At 37.8% G+C, this 13,479-nt stretch overlaps 1 protein-coding gene across 1 annotated transcript in view; it reads left to right on the forward strand.

Moving 5' to 3' along the window:
- Positions 1-13,479, forward strand: part of EYS (eyes shut homolog) — a 950,400-nt gene that overhangs the window by 897,237 nt on the left and 39,684 nt on the right. Inside the window, exons 42-44 of the mRNA XM_050893740.1 lie at positions 4,157-4,339; positions 11,803-11,969; positions 12,156-12,300. Coding sequence (XP_050749697.1) covers positions 4,157-4,339; positions 11,803-11,969; positions 12,156-12,300 — 495 coding nt within the window. The remainder of the gene's footprint in view (positions 1-4,156; positions 4,340-11,802; positions 11,970-12,155; positions 12,301-13,479) is intronic.

Genomic DNA, 13,479 nt, shown 5'->3' on the forward strand with positions numbered 1-13,479 from the left:
CAGAGAATGAGTTCAGAATTTCTAAATCATTTAGCTTTTATGGCAATGAAGACCAGAGACAAAGAACATGCAGAATGGGAAGTAGTTGCAGGATACAGAGAAGGTATGCTTCATCCCACCTAACTTTAGAAGTTTATAATACTTTACTCTGACTTATAACCCAGCAATACTTTTGTATTTGGTGGGATGAAATAAGCATTTTAGAATACTGTTCACCTAACCTGCATAAGGTAATTGTTTTCTTTGAAAGACACCGCATCCCAAATGTGCTTAATTTTTCCACCGACATAAAGTGCAACCTTAGGTGGTCAGCTGTTATGTAGACATCTATATCACAGATGCCCTCATTTGGTCAGATGGTTGCCACCCATTGTGTACATGTGCAAATTGCTTCCAACAAGTGGGAGACTTAGGGCCTACATATGTCTCTTTCCTACAGTAAATAAATACAGAAAAAAATAGGTAAGCAATATTGTGAAATGAAAAAAGTCTAACAATTATTAAACACCAATGTGAAAAAAAAGTCTTTGTATTACAATATAGCAAAAAATAATTACTTAACAGATTTTTTTGTGAGAGTGTAGGAAGTATGACTATATGCAAGCTTTCCCCATATGGAGATCTTGCAAGTAAAGTGCAGTTCTTGTACCCGGTTCTGCTAAACTGTAGGTAAAATTGCAGTGTAGCTAAAGTTCCAAACCAAAATGTGTATCATGTTTTGGGCTGAAGATAGAGCTCCCATCTTCTTGCCTTCATATGGATGTTCATTCAGGGTGCATCCATATTAAAGATCATGGATGTAGGCCATTCATTCAGCATACTCTCAGAAATAGCTGTCCTACCTTCAGGAACTCTTAAGTAACATGTCACGTTGACATTCTCTGATATACCTTCTTCAGGACTTTGCACAATATGCTTCAAAACATGTCACTTCTGTCTAAGGTGTTTCAAACTTGGACTATTGCTGAGGTGTCTCTAAGAAGCATTTTAAGCCTGCTTGACAGTGTCAAGAATTTGACATCTGACAGTTGACCAAATACAGCATACACGACCTGTCTGCAGATGCTGAGTATTGCTGTCTATATTGACTAGTATTAACATTTTTAATAAAACCGCTTACCTTTCTGTACCATTTTCTGTTAATTTATTGCTATAATACTTCATGATCAATTTGGCCTGGTAATTTTTCTCTCAAGCCTGTTTTCTTAGACTTTATCCTAAAAGCAGGAGGAAACAATAGGCAAAACCATAATTTAAGACAGAATGGCCAACCTTTTCAGTACTGTGGGGAGCCCAGGCCATGTGTAGTATCACAGGCCATATATACATGGTGATACTAGTCTCTGGAGTCAAACAATAGCAACTTCCTATGACAGTGAACTTACTTACCAAACTAAATTTTGGATAACATGTTTAATTTACTAAGGCCAGTTCCCACTTCTGCCTTCTTAAAAGACTAGCCACATGCCCTTCATTTTAGGTAAAGTTATTTAAAGATAAGTAGTTTTTAAAAATAACCTTAAATAGGAACAGTTCTGTTGTCAACAGTTTTGTCATGACTCCAACAAAACCTCCACCCAGTAAATCTATCTATCACTTTGTTACATAAGGAAACGCAGAGAGAAAAGCTGTGTCTTGTCTCAGTAGCCCAGAAATTGCTGCCCCCCCCCCCCAGGGGCCAAAACTATTCTTGCTTAAATGAGATATGGTTTTAGTTGTAAGTATGAATTGAGGTCTTTGAGCCTTTTGTTCTAGGACATGTCAAAACTGCAGTGAAACCGAAACTGGTATGTAGTAGTAATCTAAGAATATGGATATATAACAATTTTCTGTATGTTGTGCAGCACCTGGTCAGTGGGAGTGGCATCCTTCTACTGTCCAGGTCCTACTGTTGTAGATCACTTTGCAGGACATTCCTTTGTCAATGTTCAGTCCATCTTTACAGAGAATGCTGAAAGGAGCAAGTAAAAAGGCAAGAAAATAACTCCCCAGTTAGAAAGCTCCAAGGAAACAGCTGAGGCAATGGCAATAAAGTGTCCTGGGAATAAAGTGTTTTACCCTGCTGGGAATAACTTGTCAGGAACAGACTCTTCAGTGATCTCTGTCAGCGAACCACATTACCTGGCGCTGTGGAGGTACTTGATAGAATTTGCCTTTCCCATAAAAAGCAGGAAAAGACAATAAACACAAAGGCCTCCTTTATTTTAAAATCTTCTTGCCTCTTAAATATTTTGTGTTTTATTAAATAAATAGAAAGAAACAAAAAAAAAAGAAAGGAAGAATACTTTGCATTAAAGGAGCTGCCTGTCTGTCATAGCTTCCTGAGAAGCAAAAAATGCAGAACTTGAGCCTCCATCAGGCATGTTCAAGTAATCTGAGGGAATACTAGTAAAGTGCAGCCAACACCAAATTTAAATATGGGAAAGTTGTGTTTTTCCTCCAATGCAGCACATGACTCACAAAGGTCTGAGACTTGAGGTTACATTCAGTCAGACTAGGCTGAGAACAAACTCATTGCCAGTTTTATTTAATTAGGACAAAATCACTGTTTCATATGGAAATTTCCTGGCTCCCGTTTAAGATCACAGAACAAGGCATGATGTGCCACGTGTGTGAAGTAGTGCTTAATAAATGGGACAGTACACTCTGTATCGCTGCAGGCTCCAAGTCTGTGCTAGAAAAGGTTTGTCAGAGCCTACGTCTGCACCTTTTGTCAGACGCAGATACTAAGGCAATGTCTGCCACTTCAGTGCCAATATGGCAGGTTTCTCAGGCTGCAAATTTAGAAACAGATTCCACAAACTAGAGCTGGTGACACCATTTTCACAGTTACGTGTGATTGTTTCTCCCACACTGTAAGTATTTAGGGCCAGATGCTTAAAGGTACTTAGGCTAACATAGATTTACATGGGGAAGATTATGATTCTTTACTAGCATTTCCCAATCTGGTTTGCACATGGTGCAGCTACGTATTCCTTCCTCCCCCAATCCCTCCTGCTGCCTTCATTAGTAAAGCTGGATCCAGTCACATTTGGTGCTCAGGTTGGTTGGGGATAACTGCTCGAATCTTTTAAATCTAGCCCCATATCCAGTCTGTCAGGATTAAGCTTTACTCAGCTATTCTTCCTCTCTCTCCTGTTTTTCACTAAACCATATTGTCAATACAAGCATTATGTTATCTCTGCTCTGAGCATCGACTACAAGAATTGACTACGGCAGCCTGGCTACTCGGCTCCAGCAAGCAGCCCTTGGGGCCGTGTGGGTGCGTAGTACCAGTGCTCTATTGACTGCTTACCAGTACAGATATGTATATAGACTTGATTTTATTTGCTTTTTATTTGCTTTTTTAATCCCACAGTTTTTCTCAGCATAAATTATAAACTTCTGTGTCACAAAACCAGTAGGTGTTTGAATGAACTTGCAGCCTTCACAGCTTTGGAGGAAGCAGGAGTATGTAGTTGGCAAAGCTATTTCAGAAAAAGCTACATGCTTTGCTTGGTCAGTGCCCAACATAAAGGAAATTTTCATTAAATTGAACCTAAATGACGGTAAAAAAAGGTTAAATAATATGTCAGTACTGTAAATTATAAATTTTTAGATACTCAATTCTGAATATTCAGACAGTTCAAATGATGGAGCAAATAATGTGAGCAATATAATTCATGTAGGTCCTATTTACTATGCTGCAAATTCATCCTTTTATGATGTTTCTTTTTATTATTTCTCTACCTGTGAAGAATTCTTATTCCTTAACCGCTCCAGCACATCCTTGTACTCACTTTCACTCAGATGCGTGTCAAAGATGGCATCTTTTAACAGGAGATTTTCATTGTATGTTTCCTTTTGTCTGTCTGAGTTTTGAGTAAATATTGCAGTGCACTTCTATTCGTAACAATGTTATGTAGAATCCAGGAGATGGCAGTAGTTGCCAATAATTCATTTGTAAAATAAGCTTATTTACAAAAGCTGAAAAATAAAGATTACACTCAGAGGGAAGCCAAACTATATCTGCATGTGTGTAAAATATTACTAAGATATCAAATTATCAGTATTATTCATCAGTTTTTGAGTTCTAAAAGGGGCTATTAAATAGAACTTGCAAATACATATGTTAAAGAATTTGCCCTAACACTGAATTTCTTTTTTTTTAATCCAGCTATTAATATTAGTCAACCGAGTTTCAGTGGCACAGATGTCTTTGGCTATACCTCATTCCTAGCTTATTCTACAATCCCAAATATCACCTTCTACTATGAATTCCGCTTGAAATTTCAGTTGGCAAACCACCACTCAGCTTTACAAGATAACCTGATTTTTTTCACTGGACAGAAGGGCCAAGGTAAGCTTTATTTTTATTACCCATTCTTACAGGCTTTCAAATATTCATTGAACAAGTAAAATAAAAATATACACAGCTTTTTCTTGATTCTTTTTAGGATATAATTTCATTAGGAGGAAAATAATCTCTTCAATACTTTATTGTTTTGTAAACACACAGTAACAATCAGGTTGTATAAATGTTTATTTTCATTAAGAAGAAGTATAACTGTTTCCAGTAATTAAAGTCAACAGTTAGTCTGATGCTTGAGGTAGCGGAAACCAGAAGATTAAGGTTCTCTTTTCAGTCATAAACATAAATTTCATTATCGATTACATTTATTTGGTGTGCAGTTTTGAGAGATGCTGCCTCAAATCTTCTTCTACTGATACTTACTTTATTGGAAAATCAATCCATCCATCCAACGTGCCACAGCCACCCTGCCATTTCTTCTTCCTGTGTCCTCAAACGACCTGCCGCAGAGGCAGCCATGAATTGCTGCTGTTGTCACAGTGGCTGCACTTCCATGGCCCACACAACTCTCAACAGTGAAATCCAACCCTGTGGCAGCCAGAATTGGATTCTGTGTTATTTATGTAAAATAAGAGACCCTAACCCCTGAGATCACTCAATGCAAGTTAACCCAAGCTAGCTATGAATAAGTTGTGCCACAATCTGTATAGCAAAGTGTTCAACTTGGTTTGATGAACTCAGCTGAGAAGCAGGTTATATAAATCTACTTACAACATTTGTACTAAGATTTTAGCAACACTTTAGGTATCTCTTTACAGCACCCCACTGTGGCAGGCTGGCATGGCCTCAGCATTGAAATGGGGTAAAATAGTAATACTACTTGTGTTCTGTCCATCTTCACATTACTGTCCAGGACCCATAATATTGATGAAAGTTGAGAAAAATTTCATGAAATATTAATGCAGTCCTAAAGCAGTCAGGGTAGAAACTACTTTGTACTTAATACATCATAGGAAACATATTACTTATTTTTACCTTAATTGTTTCTGCAATTGGAGCATGAGCTAACTTTTGGGTTTGGAGCTGTCCTATGGGATTGTTGAAGCCTAGGAGCGAGGTCTGGTGATGTGTCTTTAGGTCTAAATCCATCACAGTAGGAGAGTGATTTAGGTATGTAAATATAAGTCTCTACTGCCACAGTAGATGCTTTACCATACCCAAAACATCACATGGGTTTGGCAGATATGGCCCACGACTTAAGGGAATCCTACACTGATGCTGAACAGTATCAGAAAATTAATACTTCAGGAAGATGAAAGAGGGGAGAAATTGTTATTAGCAGTTTTAAGATACTGAGATCCCAAACTACATTATTAAAAATCAATTTTGGGGAGGCATTATGCAGTTACATATATATTGCACAAAACAATTGCAGTACCTCACATCAATAGGATACAGGGTATCCTCCATTTGCTATGTTAGTACATTTGATATTTTCTTAGGTCTTGTATTCTATTAAATTACTTAATTTCCTCTACCCTCTGGGGCTTCTTCCCCTTTCTCCCTGTGGTAGACTTCCGAGAGTCAGCCTGTTAGTCTATTGCAATGCAAACCAAAACACGTTAGCTTAGAACGGCTTGGCAGTTTACATATCTGTAATATAATTAAGCCTGTTACTTTTCATTTACAAAGATCCTGTCAAATTTAGCTAGTGCAGCTCAGCGGATCAACTGTACTTCAGTGTGCCATGAGACCCTGGTACAGCACATGGACAAACAGCCACAAACTGATTTACTTACTTAATTTATAGAGTTGATTATCCAAATTAGCGTAACACAAATAAGTATTAAACCACTGTGAGCGTATTTAAACTCAAAACTTTGCTCTGCCTCTGTCTGTGTGCGAATCAGACTTTGCTAAATTTTTTTCCAAACTTCAGCAAAATATGATCAGGCCTGGGTGATCCTGCTAACTGAACTATATTCAACACTATTTTAACTGCATCCAGGTCTAACACCCCTGATGACACATTTTATTCCCATGACAGTCACCATTCACTCTCAGGCAGCTTTTCCTTTCACTTGCTATCACAGTTCACTCCCAGGCAGTTTTTCCTTTCACTTACTAATTATTTATTGTTGTGGATGGAGGATATATTGTCTTTCTTTTTTGGGTGGCCAAGTAGAAATGGTGCATGGAATTGACATTACCTAAAACATTTCCATCTAGTCATGCAGAAAGCAGCTTTCAGAAGCCAGTGTCCCCATCATTAAATTTTTATAACAATAATACATAGCTTTTTTGTAATACAACATTATTTTCAATGACAAGAATGAACCACCACATTCAGACATGTTTCTGCAACTTTGGGAACTGAATTTCAAACTGTCAGTACAGAAATTGTAGGAAATGTAACCAAACAAAAATTATACCAATTTGTTCACTGTCTTTACTCAGGATAGAAAAAATGCAGATATGAAATGTAGAGCACCAATGGTGCAAAATAATTTGATTTTTTTTCAGTTACAATAATCAGAAGAGAATATAAAAAAAGAAATTGCTCAAAAATAAAAGATACGTTGCACTGAAGTTTGTATCAAAAAGGCCTGCCTGCAGGGTGTACCCTGTAATGTCAAAGTCATTATGAAGTGTACGTCTTGCAACCATATTTAGCTGAAACGAGTAAAAAAAATTCTTACTGGTGTCATTTTTATTAACCAAAATACTAGCACTCTAGGCTTATTATGTAGTCAGGCAGAAACCTGGCTTTTTATTATTTTGCATATCATTTTTTTTGTGAACACGGCCGTACAGTAGTAATGCTTTTCTGCAGCCCCATGTCAAATGATGGGTGGGCAGCAGAGCACCAGCTGTCAGCAAGGCTGAGAAACAATGAGGTGCCTGGTAAATTGCTGTGTAGCAGTTTTATTTATTTTCTCCTTAGTTTAAATGGTTGGGGATACTGAGTAACCCCTGTTTTAATTACCAGAAAGCAGTATTTCTTACCAAGTGAACTTTGCTTATTTCACCGAGAGGAGATGCTGTTGTTCTAACAATTTACTTTTACTGAGTATCAAGCAATAATGCTCTCACCAGGAGGAGCACGAGGTTTTTCACAGCCTGTGATCTTGCTGTAAGGAAGTATTTTTAATATTCCGTTTACGTTTTCCCCTTTCTCCATTTCATCCCATTTCTCATAGTTAGCATTCTCTTGCAGTACCCTACCTGATTCCCCTCCACCGCCATCTCTGCCTAAACCACAGACACTGATGTCATGGCTAACCTCTTGTGAGGTACTATCAAATGTTGTCTAACACAGAGATGTATAACATCTTCTCCCTCTTATCCCCACAAAAGCCACCCTTGTTCTAATATCTCACTTAAAACCAAGCCTCTCACAGCAGTCGGACTAACAGTATTCTCTATTTCCCCTGATCACAGTGGACATGTCCTCTTCTTCAAGTCTCGGGGCTATGGCTGACCCCTGGCTTGGGTTGGAATACTTGAAAAACACCTCCTGTTCCCACAGGGCAGGACAAAAGGTGCCACTGTCTGTACGTGTACTGGGTGCAGGTGCCCAGGCACTGGCAGCAGGAGGGCTGCAGGGCTGCCTCTGTGAGGAGAGGCCGGGGCTGCCCCGTGTCGGACACAGCCGGTTCCAGCCGGCTCCAACCGACCCACGGCAGGGCACAGCTGAGCCCAGCAGCCAAGGTGGTGGGGCCTCGGGGAAAATGTATTTAAGAAAGGGGAGAAAACACCACAGAGGGAGGAGAACAAAAAGAGTGAGAAACAGCAGAGGGAACACAAGGTCAGAGGAAGAGAAGAGGGAAGAGGAGGAGGAAAAGGAAAAGGGAAAGGGAAAGGAAAAGGAGGAAAAAAGGAGTTCCATGCCACCTCCACAGAGGAGCAGACTACCAACACTGCAGCTCATGGAGAACCCCATGCCAGAGCAGATGGATGTTCCCTGAAGTGACTGCAGTCCGTGGAGAGCCCACACCAGAGCAGAGAAAAGGTGTGAGGAGGAAGGAGCGGCAGAGAGAAACCGCCACGTACTGACCACAGACCCCCACCCCTATGCACTGCTTGGTGTTGGGAGGGGAAGAGGAGTCCAGAGTGAAGGAGTGAAGTTGGGCCTTAACATATGTTAAGCTTATGTAAATAGTTGTTTGGCACTTATTATATAAGTGGGAGCAATAATGTAAAAGCAAAAGCAAATCCACCTGTATGGCTTGTCCTGTGAATATTTAGATAGCAGTACTGCAAAAGTGTGGCAGCTTTTGTCTCCTGTTTCCAAAATAAGATTTTTCAAATTTTAGATCAATTCAGGCTGAACACATGCTAACTACCATTGCTTTCAAACTGGAATAAACAAATCTGTCCTTTCCAAAAACTTACAAGTATAGTTCTTTACTTATGAAAGAAGAGGAGGTAAATATGTATATGTATAAATATGGATGTGCTCATTATCAGACAGAAAAAAAGGAACTCTGAAAGGAGAAAACCTATATTATTCACTTGACTAGAAATAAATTAGTTTCAGGAAATAGAAAAACAGTGAATATAAAGATCTGCAAAATTAAAAGCACTAAAACACTGATGGTTTCAAAGAGCACACATCTAAAAAGAGGAAAGTGCAGCTGAGGGTGCTGCTGTTCGCAACTCAAGCGTGAGATTATTTATACATACCAAACATTTGCTCTCAGTGTAAATTATTTTTAAAGGATGTTTACTGTAGTCTTACGTTGCAGGACACTTAAAAGTGGTATGTATAAAAGTGTGCTTTTTCAACAGCTGCAGGGTTTAAAGATAAGACAGTAAAAACTAGTTTCAAACAGATAATTCCAAGTTTCATTTGCTGCCCTCTTGCAATAAAAAGGTACTGTGGTTGTTCTCCCCCCCAAAAAAAATTTCTTTTGAAGGATTTCTGCCAATGATAGCATATGTAGTCCTAAATGTAAAGAAATTATTTACTTCATATTTTCAAATAAATTATTTCTAAACTGAAAGTTTAAGAAGACTTCAGAGAATTAAAGCTGTTCTGACCAGACAAACTTCAGTAACAAATACTCTAGAGCTAATAACAGATACAAAAGCAGAAAAAGCAGGAAATTTTTCCTGCCCAAAATCTGTGTATTAGTGTATACCCTGCAAAATAACCACCATTGGTTTTCATAGCTAAGATATTTAAGTCACTTAACTTACAACCTTGAAAGTGTAAAATGTTAAAACATTTGGTATCTGATTCTATTTGTAGTTAAATTAGTGTAAGAAAAACTAAGTCAATAAAATTATGCCATTGTAAGACTAATGCATAAGTAGAACTCAACCATTTTTTAAACCCTAAATAAGTGGATCAGAAATCAATGAAAAGAATGTGAATTTAAGATGGCCTTTTTTTCTTTGAAGCCCCCTCTAGAGTCTGTTTTCCTTTCCATTCTTGGTACAGACAAGGAGTAAGACAAAAGAATCAAAACCAACAAAACAGTTAAAAGCTGTCTCATTTATACAGATTATTAATTAACATTATCTTCACCATCAGGTCAATTTTGTAGAATGCTGACACTGTTGCATTTCTTTTATGTAATTCATTTCCAAGAAATCGTTTTAAAAATTCAGACAGCATTTTAAATAACACTTTGTCTTTAATGTGCCTCCCCTAGTTTTGCAGGCCAAATCACGCAAGTACATTGTGGACATTGCTGAAAATAGAAACTTTGGTAATGATTTAAAAAAACCTGTTATTTTCAGTTTGGAAGTCCTTCACTGGTAATGTGCCAGTGTAACTGAAGGCAATGGGGTTTCATTCAGCCATGAACAAATCATTGTAATAAAAATTAACAGTGTTTGTGTTCTGTTCAACTGAATACAGAGTCTGTGTGTTCAAATTCTTTGGAATAAGCTTTTCTTTTTGTATATATTCATGTTGCATCAAAATAGTAACTGTATAGCAACATCAAACTTCTGTATAGAAAAAGCAACATACTGTTCCCCCCCCCGCCCCCGCATTGCTAATGCAGCATGTTCATTTACAGCATATGAGATAAGGGGAATATGGCAGTTTTGGCCGTGAAACAGCAGTATGCAGAGCTTCAGTGGGAGGACGAAATATACATGTCACTGCTTCTTGTGGGGAAAAGCCCACTTTATCCTTTGCAAATGAAGCAAATTCCCCATGCACTTGGGGCAGGGGCATCAAGACACACATTTGACATGAGGACCACTGTACGACACTGCAAGAACAAATAGGAAGAGACCTTCCCTGAAACAAATACAAAATGAGATAGCCTTATGAGTACAGAAGAAAATATCAAATAAAACAGTTTACAGGCATGAAATTGAGCGCTGAATTGCTTGAATTCATGGGAGAGTTGTAAAAAGAAATTGATGGCTTTGAATTTCAATTCAGGACATCCTAATCCAAGACTAAGAACATTCTTCCTTTTTACTATTGTTTGTATCCCAGTTCTTTTACCATACTAAGAGTATGTGCAAAAGAAAGGGTGGGGTTTGTAAAAAGAAACAGGTTGATCATGTTTTCTCTAACTAATGGTGGTTCCACTCTTGCCTACATGAGAAGAGGGATTGAATTCTCTTCAAAGATGCCAGTGTAAAAATTTGTTTACTTGGATGACCAGGAATGGGTCCAAGAACTGAATTCTTACTCAAAGGCTTTATGTCAGACTTAAAATCTTTCAAATGAGATTTTATAGCATAGTACCTGAAAAGCACAGACTACACTTATAGCATGTAGTCCTAAATGTAAAGAAATTAAATTATTTACTGCAAATTTGCAAACGAATGAGTTCTAACCTGAAAGTTTAAGAAGACTTCAGAGAATTAAAGCATACAGCTGTTCTGACCAGAGAAACTTCAGTAACAAATACTCTAGAGCTGCCCTAATCAGGAGCAGCTGCAATAAAGTCTCCAGGCGCTGTTGGGTCAAGGGCAGCTGACTGAGCCTGATAGGAAGCTGCTAGAGCTTCTTCAGGCCCATATCCCTGTTGCTCCCCTTACCTTGCAGCAGCAGGTGCCCTCAAGTTTTGAGTCTGTTAAAGTACCTACCATGAAAGCTGAAAGCATACTGGAATAGAATTAAGTCATGGGCTATTCTCACATGCAACTTGGAATTTCAATTTGCTTTTTTTAAGATTTTGGAGGAAGTTGAGAATTTATTCATGTTGCAGAGGGAGGGAACAGCAATGACTGCTAAATCCACCGGGCTCAACAGGTTTTGTGGGTTTCACTAACCTACTCTAGTGTGAAAAAGAACTTCCTTCAAAAAGCCTATAAATATGTTCAAAATCTCTGCAGTTTCTATTTTAAATCCACAAGAATACTGGAAATAGTATTGCAAGTTAAACAGAGAATATTAAAAATATCTACAAAACTTAAAACCTTCCTGGCTAAAATTTTGCTAAACTGACATATTTTCAGTGGCTTTGGAGAATATTTTATGCATCAGTATTCACTAAATCCTGGAATAAGTAGTTATTCTATTTCTGTCTTTTCAGGTCTGAATGGAGATGATTTCTTGGAGTTAGGCCTCCATAATGGCAGAGTAGTATATAGCTACAATCTAGGTTCTGGCACAGCAACAGTCATTAGTAAACCACTTGATCTGACACTCAATATTCATGTCATCTATCTTGGCAGATATCTCCAAAAAGGCTGGCTGAAGGTAAGAAATTATTTCCTTTAGAAGGACAGCTTTTAGATGAAAGTGTTCTTTATTTTCATATCTTATATGGAAAGTTTAAAAATTCCTTTTGTGTTTCCCTGTTGAGTTTGGAGGACTGTCTTCATTAGAAGTTCCTAAATAAGGTAAATTCCTTTGTTGTAACAAATATAAATGTTTCATTGAAAGGTGGATGATCAGAAGAATAAAACTGTCACTTCTCCTGGGAGACTGGTTGGACTCAATGTCTTCAGTCAGTTTTATTTAGGAGGCTATCGCGAGTACACTCCAGAACTCCTACCAAAGGGATCCAGATTTAAGAACGGCTTTCAAGGTAAAGATTATACTGGTTTCAATTCCTTTTAAAACATACATTAGATTGTTTCCATTGCCTGTAAAATAAAGATCTAAAATCTCTGTCTTATAAGGAAACAAACTAGGATCTCCTTGGCTGAGATTCCTGTAGCTTTTTCATTATTTCACTACGATAACTAAGAAACATGATGCAAAGAGAGGCTTCACTAAATATTTTTAATTCTTTCTGTTTCTGATAAAAATGGAAGTTTGCCATGATATCATTTCTTCTTATCTGTCCCTGTTGTACAGCATCACTCCAAAAGGACCTCCTTTCTCTGCGGTAAAGTAGTTTAGATTCTTCTCCCAGCTAGCTCTGACCATTGTCACTGGCATTGCAGGTTTGGGTAATAGTTTTCATGCTGAAAGCTTCTTTCTGATAGGACATAATGAAATCTGATTTTTTTTTTCTGACATTGTGATCTAGGTCTCTAGACAGGACCTAAGTAATTCCTGTTAGGAATGTTTCAGCTATTTATCTAACAGATAATAATTCCTACCTCAAAACTGATATTTGAAGCTCTGTAGAAATCTTAATTCAAGTCCTACAAGATCAGCAATGAAGCAAAGGATATGTTCATAACGCTTCTTTATTTGCATTCCTTACTTCCATAGAAATAATGTGCTCAATATTTGTGAGGTAAACTTCTGTTTATTTTAAGCACTGGAAAGCCTTTCAAATGAAAAGAAAACATTTTGCCATAGCAGAGCAAAGCTTGAGTTCTCAGTTATAAAATTGGGGGCACATTATGAAAGGCAAGTGTAGCAATAAAATTTACTTTCATACACTACTACACTCCATTTCCACTATGACCAAGTAACTGCTTCTTTTCCAGCCACCATCTTACTTTTTCTTCTTACACAGAAACTTCCTCAAAATCAATTTCTTATCCCGTAATCAACTTTTCACTCAGAAAGTCGTATGAATTAACATTTCATCTGACTCCGTCTTTTCAGGAAGTATGGATTGAATAGTTATACGTTTCATAGCTTCTTAACAGCTTGCAAATCGGCGTATCATAAAACATTATGTCTATGCAAGTATTTTAATAGTGTCAATATTTGTGAAGTACTTCTGGCTTTTTTTATAGACATGTTAATGTTAGGGGTGACCAACAGGAATCTCTGGTGCTTCACTTTAACTGCAAACCTTTTGCCA

Source organism: Gymnogyps californianus, chromosome 3 (genome assembly GCF_018139145.2).
Source record: "Gymnogyps californianus isolate 813 chromosome 3, ASM1813914v2, whole genome shotgun sequence".
Classification (NCBI taxonomy): domain Eukaryota; kingdom Metazoa; phylum Chordata; class Aves; order Accipitriformes; family Cathartidae; genus Gymnogyps; species Gymnogyps californianus.